Below are 15,104 nucleotides of genomic sequence, written 5' to 3'. Positions count from 1 at the left end.
ACAGCGGTTGGGACCAACATGAGGAATCAGCCCGAGCTCCTGAGATAGCATGCTGTTAAGAGGACAGGAGGCCAGCAAAGACAGCCGTGAGGAGGCACACAGCCTCATCACAGTTGCAAAAGTCCACATGGGCCTGGGGACATCTACCAAAACCCAATCCCTTCCCACGGTGGGCAGGGGTTGGCACTCTTGCCCGGTGGAGGAGGTGGCTCCACACGCTGAAATCCAGGCGATTCCCTTTTTACGGGTTTGTCGCACAGGGTGGTACGCAGTCATTGCTTCACTGGAACGTCTGCCTGAAATACAACCATCGTCTGTAAGGAAAGACCCATCTGTTCAGCTGTGGAGCCTCACAGGTGCCCTGACCTGTCCGTTCTTCACAGCCATCAGCCGTTCCGCAGCCTCACGCTGCCAACAAGGAGCCCGGGCTTCCTACTGCCCAGCCTGGCTCCAGCACCTGGGAGCTGGCAATGGTCGAGTACTGCTTTGCGGTGTGGTCAATCACAAGAGGAAAGTAAAAAAGGAAAACACCTTAAACCATACAAAGGCTCCTCAGAAAAAAGGATGCGTTTCTCCTCTCATTCATGTCAGTGAGTAACTCCGCTCCTGACAGAGTAAAAGCAACACAGGGGAGGGAGGATCAGGCCCCACAGCACTATCAGAGAATGAGAGACTGCCATGAAAACTTTGTCCAAATCCCTACTAGAACATCAAATTTGGCAGCTATCTCCCACTTTTGTCTTAGCACCAGCCTCCTTCCCTTGCCTTCCTTGTGGAAATGCACAGACAGAGCCAGAGAGACAGCAATGTCCACGAACTGCTTTAAACACCACGCAGGCTCCTTGGACTCATCCCCAGCCTCATTTCTATTCTCTTTGCTTTTAGCTTAGAGCCCCACAATCTGACAGCAAGATTCGTTCTTGATTTTGAGCAGCATAACCACCATCTGAGGTCTGCAGATGAAAGCCCACGTCAAACCATTTAGAGAAGAGCCTACGGTATAGAGCATGAAGGCCGGCTTGCAGCACCGATCTGTTGCAAGTATTTGCTAGCTTGTTTGCACTTTGGCAAGGTGGATTTGTACAAATTTCCTTTTTTTTTTCCTGAGCCCGAGTTGGATTTTCTAAGAGGGTGGCACTTGAAAAGGATTCCTGGAGCCGGGCACGCACAACTCTGCTTGTGCTGGCTAACAATGGAGGAATCCCCCTCTCCAAGCACCTGTAAACTGACACTGCAAACCAGCCGTTCGAAATGCTCATCAACAGGCCATATATTTAAGCACAGAGCATCGCCTAATCTATTTTTTTTTCCTCCCCTTCTTCCTTTAATAGATTGGAGCACAAAAGCCTGAGAGAGGGTGACCTACCAAACAAAAGAGCCTTTGAGTTCCTAGGAAAAGTAGACTTGGAGGAGGATGGAAGGAATCCAAGTGGCCCTATTATTTCCACTTGCACTAATTAGACATTTTTCTGTCAGCTATTGAGCACTGCTGAGAGGCCAAACTCACTGAATTAATTTCTAAAGTGTTTACAGAAGTTTGCATCTGTTTGTGTCTCTTCAGGAGGAAAATAAGCACTTCAATAGCATTGTGGAAAATCTAAACGAAGCATCCTATTCTGAAGGGCTTGGCAGTCTTGCAGCTGCATAATTTAACTCTCCGCTCAATGCCGAAACCTCTTGTGTCCCTCTCCAAACCCAAATGGACACAAAATGTAGAAAAGTCAAGCCAGGGAGAGAAACTGGGCTATTTTTTTTTAAAAGGCAGGGCTGCATGCTGTGTGGCACACAGAAACACGGTTCAATGTCAATCTTTGTAATTATGTCCCCCCTGTTCCGAGCACTACACCGAGAAACTAATACCCACTCCTTTCATTCCCTGCCAACTCGTGTGGCTGGAAAATTCCTCAGCACCTACAGCTAATGCACCGGCGTGCTGGGCACGCACCCAAACCATGCACAAAGACCCTCCCCATGCCACTCTGAAATAAAAAGGGGCAGCGGCTCCCTGTCACCCTGCCCAGACCCAGGGAAACCCTATTGACTTCCAAGATGTCACAGCCTACCCCACCGCAATCAGAAACTCGATGCCGCTCGCCGCAGCCAGACACTTTGTTCTGCATAGCAGGCTAGTGCCCTAAACAGATTTACTCGCTTTATCGCTTTAAAGCCAATGTAGGCGCATCTACACAGAGAGAGAGAGAGAGAAAGAGCGAGGTACGTACGCACTTTGTTTTCACATCTGTGTCCATGATGTGAAATGCATATGTCTAATTGAGTTTACGACACAAAGGGAACCTCGTGGCTGGGAAGTGGAATCAGGTGGTGAGAGAATTAAATTTGCGCCAGATTTCTATACATGGACCATTGGGGAAAATGCAAAACAGCCTTTAGTGAAGGGTTTTTTTCCTTAATGGCGATGAGTGGGAGGGTGTGCTGTTTGCATGGTTTCCTGCATTAGTGGGTTAGCTCCTCCTCACGCCGGGGCTGAAGTTTGGGTCCCAGCTTTGGGTTCAAAGCCACGACGCCTCCTTTGCATTGACAATGGGGGCCGCTCCCGAGAGAGGGGAGAAGCTCAGAACCGGAGCCATCTGGCACTAGGACTGGCAGGAAAGCGTCAAAGGGAAATTATTGGTGCATAGTAAATGAGGATGAGGAGGAGGGGAAGAAAATAGGGGAAAATCTTTATGTGGCAGCTGATGTAAGAGGAATTACAAGCCCAAATAAATGAAATATTGATTTAATCCACTCTCTCTGCCCTCTTATAAAGTGAAGATCCCGGAGGCAACACCCCCCCACCCCAGCCTGTGGGCTCCGGAGGGTCCCCTTTGGAAAAACGCCTCTGCAAGCGGCGAGGTTCGAAAGCAGGGGCAGGAATCATTTCATTTTCAGAGTGTCCCCGCAGTTTTGCAAGGGCTCTGGATTTCTGTGTTTGCTTACATCCATTCGTCTCAGACTGTTTCAGTCTTTGTTTCATTTATAACTGCAGTTGAGGTTTAAAATCTTAAAAGAAACCCAAAACCAATAGCAGTCAACAAAGAATTTCTAATTCTGTGCACAAGGCAGGAGTTTCAGTGGCACATACCTCCAGGTGCTTTAGTTCTCTCCCAAGAGCTGTTCCTAGTTAGCACTTCACTGAACCCTAACAAATTGCCTGGTTTTCTTTCCCCCTACGTTCATCCCCTGTCAGATTAAACACAGAGTCACAACACCAATGGATTTGGCTGAAGTCTTTCACCCTTTTACCCCACACGCTGTTAGCAAAGCCTGTCTTTCCAAGAGACCAAAGCTGCTGTCACCGCACGGGACTTCTCTATCAATCTCTGCCTTTCAGCTGGCAATCAGAGCCCACTCGACAAATAACAAAGAATTAAGCCTCCTACCACCTCTGTGATGGGCAGAAGAAAGCATGTCTGCGAGGTGCAGACAGATACGCTTGAAACACGGGATGGTCAAGTCACACAGTAAACAGCTACAGACTGAGGAATAAGAAGCTCCTGGACACTTTCCTCTGTACTCAGAGCAGCGGAGAACCCCATTTAATTGGCTTGAGCTTCTGAAGCTGTTAATTAGCTCAAGTTATTCATCCTGAAGGCAATGGAGAGTTGGGCGTTTATTCAATGGGAGCAGTGTTAGGTCCATTATTAGCAACTCAAAACACCACAGAACGGGTCAGTTTTTTACAACCAACCACATCTTGCTTCACCAACTGAGAAGTGCTAGAGAGAGAATAACTCACGCTTTTCTCAAAAGCCCCCCTTTTTTTTGCAATTTAACTTGCCACTGATTTCATTGTACTGCTGTTGGGATGTTCCACGTGCTGCTCTCGGCTTCCACTCTCCAGTTGAGATCCACTGCTGTTTGCAGGAAGCAAAGCTCCAGCAGAGCAGCGCCTGGAAAGTCCCGCTGGCAGGACCAGCTCCGTCCCTTGCAGGACGGAGAGGGCCTCCTACAGCCCATCAAACACAAAGCAGAGAAGGCACCATATCCCTGATCAACCTGCTGTTGGCATGTGTAGCTCTCAGCACTGGGTAGCTGTAACAAAGGGAGTGCACCTACCCATGGGTGCAAGTGGGAGAACCATCTGTGTGATGAACTTGAGTGGTCTCCAGAGGGAGGAAAGCAGCAGGCAGCTCAGGCTGCTGAACAGCAGCATTTTGGGGTGAGGACAGAAGCAGAACCCTTTAAAGTGCCAAGGAAGCTCCTTGAGGGGGAGCTCCTGGAGGCCTCATGTATCCGACAAGGCAGCAAGGGTTTGGGGGACCGCAGTCATCTGCAGGAGTACCTGTTCTTAATTTATTAACAAGGATAGGTGCGACAATCATTTTGTGGCCCAGATTTGTCCTGCTGGGCTCTATTTATCAACTATTATGGCAATAGACTATTTACAAACTATTGTGGCAATTCCCTGTGGTACATTAAAATACTATGTTGAAGGGGATATTTTAATACTTAAAAATAGCTGAGTGCCAGTGACAGACCCACCCCCCCCGAGGGGGCAGCATTGAGACCACTATAATCAGCTGAAAATCCAAGAGTCTCTTTCCTAAATCTGTGTCCTCAAAACATCAACCCATTTGAGAAGTACTTTAATTTGGAAGGAAAACACAACATAGCAATCTCAGTAATACAACATTTAAAGTCTTTTCCAGGGAGGAAATACTGCATAAAGCTGCATCTGAGAAGAGGAAATCCTAGCCATGAGCAAAGTGAACTGACTGCCCTTCAGGTACCCAGGATCAGGCTTCCCATTTTTTTACTTGGTGCTCCAATATAAATTCTGCTGTTGTTTTCCCACACAGGCAGCAGAAGACTGAGTGCTTTGCAGCATTGCATGCTGGCAGCATCAGGGCAGTCACCCTGGGCAGCTGAAGCTCTCCTCCCTGCGCCTGATTTCTGATACTTCTCATTTACAAAGCGTCAAGGATTGCCCAGCGTAAGGGAGGCTGGGGTGCCACGGATTCCCTCTCGGGCTGAATTCAGCCCACAGCCACAGCTCTCCCTTACGTCACTCTCCGTTTCACTGGGATCACCCAAGAAGAGCTCTTATGAGGCAGGTAGCAAAAGGTCAGCCTGAACAACCAAGATCCTAGGGCTACGATTTAGGGTTTTAATTCTCCTGTTACCACACCAACAGTTAGAAGGAGGAGAAAACTAAATCCTCGGCCCCCTCTTTAGCTCTTTTTCAAAGGCTTCCAGCTCTTAAGTGCCACACACACACCTAAGGGTAGTTAGGGCATGTCCCTCAGAATGGTTTCCCTAATGGCAATCCATCACCACGTAATTAGCCAAGGCCCAGGCAAGGGCTGTGGGGCCTTATTTTCTACTGTTTTCAATATTCTCATTAACTCCCGTGAAATTCTGCACCAGCAGGGCCAGGATCCCCGCTCCCCCATCCACGGCAGAGAGCATGGGGTCAGCCTGCACAGCTCCCTACAGCGGGTGCAGAGGGACCTGCAGGAGCCCTACTCTTGGGGCTTTTCCTTTTGTATTCGCACTGTACCTATCCCAGCAGATCCTGGTCCATGGCTGAATGCCTGAGCCTGGATGCAGAAACTATTGATATGTAAGATAAAAATGAAGTAAAGCCCCACATCATCACAATGGATTTGAAAACGGGCTCTGATCTTACAAAAAAAAAAATTAAAATATTTATGTGTCATGAATCATCCCACAAGAGAACTACTTGTGTGTATAGAGGTGTCCTTCAATGAAACCCACAACAGGGTTTGTGTGATCAAACACGTGTACATGGGCATGTTGCCCTCTATTGGCTGGTTACCTAGAGTAAGGCTATTTCCATCCCTTGGGATAGTGAAGATCTGCAGGAAGGATAACTAACCCCTGGCAGCTTCCCTTCCGGATCTGCAGCCCCAGTCCAAACCCCACAGTGCATGTGGTATTCAGAGAAAAAAGTAATCCCTCCTTATTTATACTTGTCAGCAAGGATGCTGTTGCAATTTTGATTTGGCTTTGATTTGTTAAAAACAAAAATCCCAGTGCTTCCCAGTTTTTGCTGTCGATACAGATGATGGTTATCGCTCTTCAAGCCTGAGTGCAGATTCCCACCAAAGGGGCTTTCAGGCTGGGATGGGGGCTGCAGGATGGGTTTGGTTTGCTAGCCGATGGCAGCTGTTATGGAGACCCTCTTAAAACCTGCTAGGAGAATGTGGAAAACAGTATGTTGAGCTTGTTGAACTGGGATGGCCTTTGCATTAGTTGGCGAATCCCTGGCAGGGAAAAGAAAAAAAGCAAGTCAAACCAAAAAACCCTACCTTCGATAAGATGCAAAGATTTTGTAAAACCTGGTTTGCCCCAAGGATTACAGTAAATCTGTTGCCTTAAAATCCCTAGGGAGGTTCAGTAATTTCGCATCCTGAAGAGAGAGGGGGAAAAAAAGTTTGCGTAGATTGCCAAAATCTGCCCTGAGCCCTGCTCCAGAAGCAGCATGTCTCCCACGGAACCAAGGCTGCAGCGAGAGAGTGGCGAGGAAAGCCTGGCTTGCCACTATCCCCTGCCCCCCAAAGCTGGTTTTGCCATGCCTTCCTACTGCTTCAGCCAGCATGCAGAAGTAATGAACATCCCGCAGTACAGGCAAAGAAGAGCACTTTAAAAGGCTGCAGGTGCAGGTGGCTTTGCCTTCTTGATACGTCAAACTAGCATGCAGCCGCCAGCAATGGGTATCCCACTTTTTAAAGTGCAACACTAAGGCAAACCCTTCAAGCCAAAGCTTAATCGGCTTACTCACTGTGCTGGTCTCATAGAGCTTTTCAGCCTACTCACAGAGTAAAACATCCTCACGGTGAGCCCTGGTAGCCAGCTCTGCCTCCTCATAACACCACCAGTGTGTTATGGTAATGAAGTGCCTTTCATTCAGGGATCTCAAAGCACTTTTTAAATGTAATGAATTACAGTTTATGAGCTTATTCTAAGCATGGCAAATTAAAATAAACAGCGATGAAAAATTTTAAAGGTTTTCTGAACAATAAATAGACAAAGACTTATCTTTTTTTTTTCCTCCAGGGAATTAAATTATCCTTCTGTCCCTCATGCCCCCCCCCCCCCAAAAAAAAACCAAAAAAACAACCAAAGAAGAAAAAAGTTGCTCAGACTTTTATCTTTCCTCATCACACTGTAATCACTTCTCTTCAGCCTCATTTCCCCACCCAGCTTTTTATTCAAAGAACTGAAGCAGCCTTTGCTCTGCCTTGAAATTTTATTTAAAAAAAAGGGAGGAGGGGAGGGAAGGAATGGATGAAGGGGAAAAAAATCCCTTTTCCTGACTAATACTAATAATACAGGTCAAAATGTCAGTCTATCTACAATTAAATGGAAAACAAAAAAGGTTTTCCCTTTTTCCCATGGTACAATGGCACTGGAATATAAATTACCGATGAAGATGAAATAATACTTCAAAGCACATGGGGAAAGGCAGCACAACGTTTACAAAGTATTTTCAACCGCAGGATGAAACATTGAAGACAACGGTAACCAATGGACTTCAGGGGGTGTCGGTGAATAGTCCAAAACTAGCATGCGGTAGGATTTTAGGTCCCTATAGTCTATGACCCCATGATATGCTTTGTTTAACAAGGGCAGCTGCAGTTATCAACAGATGTTTCAGCAATAAATAATTGGTATCATCTCAGAAAGATCCATCTACCTGGGGAGAAGGCATAATGCTGCAAACACTGCTCCACTATTACAGCCACATTAATCTCCCATCTAGCCAGGTCTCTCAGGGAGTTTACTGCAGGTGTTTATCCTGGGAGAGAACAGACAAACGCTCCAAAGTTAGAGAGCTGCGCAGGGATTGTAAAGGAGGTCAACCTCTGCCATAAATTTCTGTCTAAGGCCACACACACCAAAGAGAAAAAAGAAAATAAATACCCAAGAAGCAGCCGCTCCCTACCCACCCCACCCCCCACCCCCCGCAAGCAAATTTAGGATCCCTGCAATGGAGGATGCTGGCAAAGGGATGCTGGGGCTGACACTTCCCAGCTCTGCAGTTGGCTTTTCTGAGCTTCTCATTGCTCAGTGCTATTCAAAGTAATCGTCATCCTCAAATAAAACTTGCTGGCCTTACTTAGGCAGGGCCCTCTCTGAAGCAGGTGAAACCTCCTAGCCACCTTGGAGTTAACAGCAGTTTTGCAGCTGGGATTTCAGCAGGGCCAGACCTTCCTGTCCCAAACCCCCCAGATTTTCAGGCCAGACTGCCCCTTCTCACAAGGAAAGGGACTGTGCTGGCTTCAGACATTAACCACAGTAAGCAAAAAAAGAACGTAAAAACTTCACAAACCTCATCTGTACTTTGTCCTGCCAAAGGGATAGTCATTAGCCTAGATACTACATTTACCATTGAAAAGGGAATCCTCTATTTGCTTCAAGCCATGTCTGACATGCCTCCAACAAAATCAGAAAAGCAAAAAGCAATCCACATTTCTTGCCGCTTTCTAATCTTTAAGCTCAAAATCACCACCTTACAGGATGGGATCCCCAAGCACCATTTGGATCCTGCAACTCTACACAGCCAAGTATCCTTTACTCACAAGAGAAGTCACATTAAATTCTTGCCTTTCCTGCCCAGGTTTTGGTCAGCTTTGGTCCTCAAAGGGATCCTGTCAAGTAATTTTCTTGAAAAAAGAAAAGCAGGTCATGAATTGTGCAAGCCTACTAAAGTGAGTAATCCTCATTGCCTCTGAGTGGTGCTGAACTAAACAAGGCACAGATTTTTTTTCAAATTCATAGGGGTTTTTTTAAACCTTATGTAAACATTCAGCATTTTAGTTTTATTATAATGCCAGTTCTTCAGGGAAGTGGTAAACATTACCTTACTGGAAACAGAAATAGAACTGCCCTGTGGGCTGAGCACGAAAGTGAGCAGAAACAGCATAAATGCAGTCAAAGTCATCGCTGCGTGTTTCAATGAATGAGGCTGTTGTTCTGCAATGTGCTCAATGCATGCACAATCCCTGTATACCTCTGGGATCACTTCTAGACAAGGCAGAGCAAATGCCCTCCGCTCTGCAATGTCTTTGTCATTACTATCTAAGCACTTTTTTCCTTGCACAGCAGCAGTCAAATGCCTGGACACGCTCAAAGCTTTATCACTTGAATCCATTTAATCTTCCCTGCACTGGGAGAGCACATAAAACTGCAGGTACCAGTAAGACCTCAAACCAACAACTTTGCGTGGTGTTGCACACCCATCTGCCACAAGCTACGTAGGCAACAGACCAGAAGCCTAACCCCGAGGCAGAGCTCCCACTGATCTCACAACCTTGGCTTGGTTGCAGTGGCAGCAGAGAGCAGGACTTTCATTCTCTTGGAATTCTCAGTGGTGACATGGAGATGAGCTGTCTCACAAGGAGGAGGAAACCATGATTCACACATGTTGCTTCATTGCAACTTTAACGAAAAAAAATCAGAAACTATATGTAGCTTCAGGGTCCCTCTGTTGTCTGAAGACTGAAACAAATACAAGTCACATCTCTATTTTGGCCCTTTGGCCTTTGTGAGCAGCCCCATCGCAACACAGACTTGCTTGCCTCTGCCTGCCAAGCAGTTCCTCACCTGCTGCTGCCACTGTGCAAAAAAACAAGCCTCTGAACCCACCAGGGCTCTGCATACTCTCAAGCACCTCAGCAGGACATTTTATGCAACAGGTGTGTTGAACTTGATACCAGCAAATCCAGGAGCCTCGCGCTGATCATATCTTGCAGGTTTGTTTTGTCTTCTGGTCCAAGGTCTTGTTTGTATTGCCACTTCTCTGGTACAAAGGGCCACTTCATTTCCTTTGCCTCCTCCAGAAGGGTTCTCAAGTCCTCGGGAAGCAAAGCTGAAAAGGTCAAAGAGCAGGTAAAGATATTGCAGCGGGTTCAGCCACAACACTTACAACAGAGCACCTATCCTGCAAAAAGCATACCTCCCCTCCCTTTCAGACCTTCTCCCAGTTGCTACCAGCTCTTAGCTCTTGCCACCAGCCTCATCCGGAGGGAAGGTGAGCTCGCCTGTCATCCGTTACCCTTGGCTGCTCTTGCCCTCCAGGTAAATGGGAGCTATCAGCCATTAAAAAGGCTTTTAGCAGGAAGTATCACTGGCTGGTGGCTGGCTGGGCGTGAAGAGCTGCTCCAAGACAGACAGGAGGAAACCTGTTTCCCCATATGAGGAGAGGACTCCTGGCAGAGCAAACAAGGCCAACAGCGCAGAAGACCTGTCCCCCTTGCTCAGGGCTTGCTGGTGACAGGGGCAGAGCCAGCTTGAAAACCCACATCCCAACTGGGAGATAAACCCGGACCATATAAAGCTATTAGACAAAGATCTAAAGGGATATAATGAATAACAAGCATACACTCTTGGGAATAAATATTTGACTGATAATTCGGTAAAAAAAAGTTGTTGGCCTGAGTTACTCAACCTGCTCTCAAAGCAGTAGCTATAGACTGCAGGACATACTCTCCCTCAGCACAAGAGAGCTCCCTGCTGTAACAAGACAAAATGATTTAACCCACATGCCTGGGAACCACTGTTAACATGGCAGTGCCCACAGACATATGGCAGATACCAGCTGAAGCCTTGCCATGAGATTCCTTGTTTGAAGCTGATGCATCTTCTTTGAAGCTGCCCTAGCCAAGTAATTTACACTAGCTGAAGAGCTGGCCTGAGCTTCTGCATTTCTCTTGCAGTTTGCAACAGCAGTTAAAAAGAAGAGGAGAAAGTACCCATGGTCAAGGCATGCTCCTATCCAGGCACAGGCAACCATGGAGCCACACGGAAACCCCAGTCCTCGTGCCTTTCACGCAAGGGCTTCCAAACCCTACCCAAAGCACAGCTTCCCTCCCAACTGGAAAGGCCAAGCACAAAGGAGTCAAAAGACAGATTTTTCTTCTTGGATGAGGGCAAAGCACTCCCAACTCCCACGTCTGGCCCGATCCTCCAGCAACGTGCCAGAGCTCGCAAGGTAACAGCACAGTTTGGCCCATGCCCATGCCCTGCTCCCTCCCCGGGCTGGCTCTTCGCCTCCTATATAACCATGGGCTTCGGCTGGATCTCCAACCTGACCCAACTAAAGATGCAGTTGCTAGTAGGAGCACACAGCTAGAGATCTGGGCTTGGATTTGTCCCTTCCTTTCAGCTGCAGCCCACATTTTAATTTTCCTTGAAACTGGGGTGAAGCTGCAGCTTGAGTGTGCTGTGCTGTCCTAACCGCTTGGCTGGGCAGACTCTCTGGCCAATAAAAGTGGATTAACAAGGATTATTGACCAGATGGGGTTAACGGTGATCATCAGCTGCAGATCTAGCCCCTTCTGGCCATTAATCCTCAGAAAAAGCCCAGCTCAGAGACCATCATTGCTTTAATGAGGCAATGCAATAAATGTATTACTACATATTTTTTAATCAGTCCTTTACGGATGACTGTAGGAAACACAGTACATAAAAAGTCTAATTCATGCTCATATTACAGTGCATTCACCAGTACATTTTTCCTAGGAAAAAGTGGCAAGTCAGATATTGAGGGCCTTTTTCCAAAAACGTCACCTTCAAAAAGATACCACTTTTTCCAAACCATATTTTCTCACTTTTTTGCTGCAGCTCTAGATACGCTTCCCGTTACACATCCCAGCTTCACGTGCAGCCACGTTTCCCTTCGCCTCTTAAGTGGTGTCTGGAGGGGCTCAGCCCTCCAAGCCATGGCAAGGTGGCCAAGAGGCAGAGCTGGAGGGGAAATGAGGTCGTGCTCCCATCCTCACACCTCTCACTGCAAAATCAATGCAGGAGCAGGGATACCCATCCTATCACAAGGAACGCAAAATGACGGACAGCAGGTTTTATCCCCCCATACAGAAGGAGGAAGACCGAGCGTCCCAAAATCTTTTCCAAAGGAGGGGGGGGGGGGGGGGTGTGAAGGCAGTCACAGCAAGCACATGTTTTGCCATGTGATCCCAGAGGACTGACATTTTGGGGAGGGACCTACAGAAAGAGAAATAGGATGGTTACACAAACAGCCTTTCTGTCTCCTTCTCTACCTTCTCCTTCTGTCTTTCCCACACAAACTCACTCTTACCAAAATAACACTGAAACAGGAAAAAATAATAGTGTCAGCAACTATGAAAATAATCAGTGGGATAATGTGCACATTGGTATTCTCTCTAAAGCATAAAGGTATTACTGCTTTCCTCTTGTTCCTGTTTTCCATGCTATCATTAATTAAACCTTAATCCTCCTCCTACTTGATGCACTAAAGAACAAAGAATATGGCCAAATTCTTTAATATTGAACTTTGATTTTTTTAAAGAGGCATCCCCAGCAATCACTACTGCCGAGCTGGTTAGAAAAGGAAACCAGGATAACATTTTCAGAAGGATTTGGACATTTAGGAGCCTCATCTTTGGGGTTGGACATTCAAGCCTTGCTGTGACGTCTAGTTGTCACCACATGAAAATAAACACAATTAGTGTGTCAATGACAATAAAACATGTTGTATCGCAAGAACATCCACTAGAACCACACCAACCAGTTGGGGAGCTCATGTGAACAGTCCTGCAGTTTTCAGCTAAAATCCAACTCCCGGGACAAGAGTTTACTCTTTTAACAGATAGCTGGTCTCACTGCAGGCAATATAAATTCATTAATTAATGAAGGCTGAACTGGCACAGAAGTTGATTGGAATGATCTCTAGTCTAAAAAGAAATAAAAAAGCAATCCAGACCCATCTAACACCCATTCTGCCCCCTCAACTGAAGCAATATAAGGATGCGCTCCTCCTCTCCCCTCTCCCCACCCCATTTATATGTATTTGGCTTTCAGTTCCTCTTGCACCTGGTCTGAGAAAGCCAGGGCGAACAAAGGCAGCCTCAGGGGGAGAGGGGGTCAAAGAAACCCCCTCCGCCTCTGCACTAGGAGGGTCCCCCTGACGCCAAGAGCCACCAACCTGCCAGGCCCTGCCTTCCCTGGGCAGAGAGTCCCAGCAGTTATTAATGTCGCTGTCACCGCCCCGCTGCTGGGTAATTTTCTTTCAGCTGATGGGAACACAGTCCTCCGAAAACCCGAACATCACTTCAGGCTCTGATCGCCCATTTCCTGAAGCAGTTTACCTGAAGGACCATGTCTAATCGAGTGATAAGGGCACTGATTTACCTTATCTGGAACTAAAGTGATTATTTCTCATACTTTGTGGTATTTAATAGGAGAAAAGGAGGGAGGAGGATGAGGGAAAAAAGCACTACCTGATTAGGAGTTCAAGAGCCTATTCTAAGGAACCATAATAAAACTTAAAAGAATTTCTGATGAGGAAACAAAGTACCCTTTGTTGAAAACAAAAACGAAGAGAAAAATCTTCCAGTATCCATAACAGAAACCTATACGCCACCCTTCACCGCAAACAGACTTAGGTGCTTCAGAAAAAGACAGCTGACCTCCCAGCAAGAACCAGGATGGTTGGAAAAACATATTCTCAACGGCTCTGCGCTCCGAGACAAACAAAGGATTTTAAAGATCAAATTAACGTTATGGACGAGTCATTCATGCAAAGCAAAACTAAACACTATTAACACTAAACTGGAAAATGGACGGTACTGCAGATGAGTCACGCAAAGGCAAACCTGCACATAAATAGACTTTTTGTGGTTTTTTGCTAGTGCCTTTGTTCCCCCCAGAAATTTCACCTTCATCCTTTACTATATTCTTCCGTAATTGCTGAAGTTATTTTTCCTGTGTGGCAGAAAGGAGTACATAACCTCCCTACCCTGTACCAAAAAGGTGCAATTCAAACAAGTTCAGCAATTCAAACATAGCTTTTATTTCATGAATAAAAAAAGCTGTGGCAATGAAGTTATGTAGCCCTCTGAAAGTCTGAACCTAGAGAAAACATAACTGAGTGTATTACATCCTTTCATGATTGACATGAACTGGATTTCCACTGCAATTAAGAAATAATACATTTTTTACAAACCACTCTCAAAGCACCACAGCAATACCAAAATAAATGCTGGTTTCCAGCAGGTAATGCCAGCATTAAAACAAATGAAGAACCCTTCTATTACAGCTCTCTCGTTAAATACTGCTTCCTTTCCCGGTTATTTATTCTAGCCATTAGCCAGCATGGATTTTCTTTTCAAGAGGCATATTGCAAGTTTTTTTCTTTGGACACCACTTAATAGAGGTCACACACATTTTACAAGATAAAGATTCAGGCAATGAGCTCTTTAATATATCAGGAGAAGCTGACAAACAGAAAAGGCCCTCCCCCAGTTCTTATGAAAGGAGAGGAAATATGTGCCCTTATTCAGAAGTTGCATCCTTTTTTTTTCTTTTTTTTTTTTTTTTAATAACTGAAATTTATGTGCATCAGCAAACTTGTGGGCATTGTCTTCCCAAACTAAACTGTTCCTTACAGCCTCATGTTTACTGAAGCCTAAAATTAGAACTGACAGCAATTCACTGCAACAAAGTGGACTTCTTTCCCTGCCTGCCTGTAGCCCGCATCCCATTCATGGCCTCAAAATCCAGGCATCTCTAGACACTCATCTACCAGGAGAAGAAAAATAGGGCAGAGCTGAGGACCGGCGGCTGCTGCCGTGGTCCTGCTGCCTCTCCTGGGGACCTCACCTTGGCACCGCTGGTATTCTCGCTTGTCTTCCTCGCCCGTGTCAGCCTTTGCTGACAGGAGCGCGTCCAGAGCTTGCTTGCACTCCTGCAGCAGCATGGCCACGGCGTTTTGATTATTCATGAAGGCTGATCCCACTCGGCTGTGAACTGGGTGTCCCCGGGTGCACGGTGATCAATTACTTAAGAGAAGACACGGATTCTAAATGAAAAGGATCCCTTCAAGGCTGAGGTACCTGGCGAACAAAGGACGGGGAAAATGATTAACTAAAGTATCATCAATTATCTGAAAGGCTCAAGCAGGGAGAAATAATAGGGGAAATACATGAAAATACATGACAGCCTCGGAGGACTTTATTAGAGGAGTGTGTGAAATTACTGCAGGGTCTCAGTGACAAACTGTGCGAGGCGAACATCTCCGAGGTGCCAGGGAGAAAGGATGGGCTCTTCAATGGAGCTGTGAAACCCCAAGCAGGGAAGTGACTAGCCAGGCTGTGCCGAAG

The 15,104-nt window shown here is 46.4% G+C and overlaps 1 protein-coding gene across 1 annotated transcript in view; it reads right to left on the bottom strand.

Annotated features, from left to right (window-relative positions):
- Positions 1-14,759, bottom strand: part of ALPK1 (alpha kinase 1) — a 30,869-nt gene extending 16,110 nt beyond the window's left edge. Inside the window, exons 1-2 of the mRNA XM_049814974.1 lie at positions 14,605-14,759; positions 9,681-9,835 (exon numbers count right to left, since the gene is read on the bottom strand). Of these exons, the coding sequence (XP_049670931.1) occupies positions 9,681-9,835; positions 14,605-14,725 (276 nt within the window). The 5' untranslated portion in view covers positions 14,726-14,759. The remainder of the gene's footprint in view (positions 1-9,680; positions 9,836-14,604) is intronic.
- Between the last annotated feature and the right edge of the window lie 345 nt (positions 14,760-15,104).

The sequence above is a fragment of the Accipiter gentilis genome, chromosome 12 (assembly GCF_929443795.1).
Source record: "Accipiter gentilis chromosome 12, bAccGen1.1, whole genome shotgun sequence".
Taxonomy (NCBI): domain Eukaryota; kingdom Metazoa; phylum Chordata; class Aves; order Accipitriformes; family Accipitridae; genus Astur; species Astur gentilis.
Note: the sequence above shows the minus strand (reverse complement) of the source record. Positions and strands in the feature narration are given on the sequence as shown.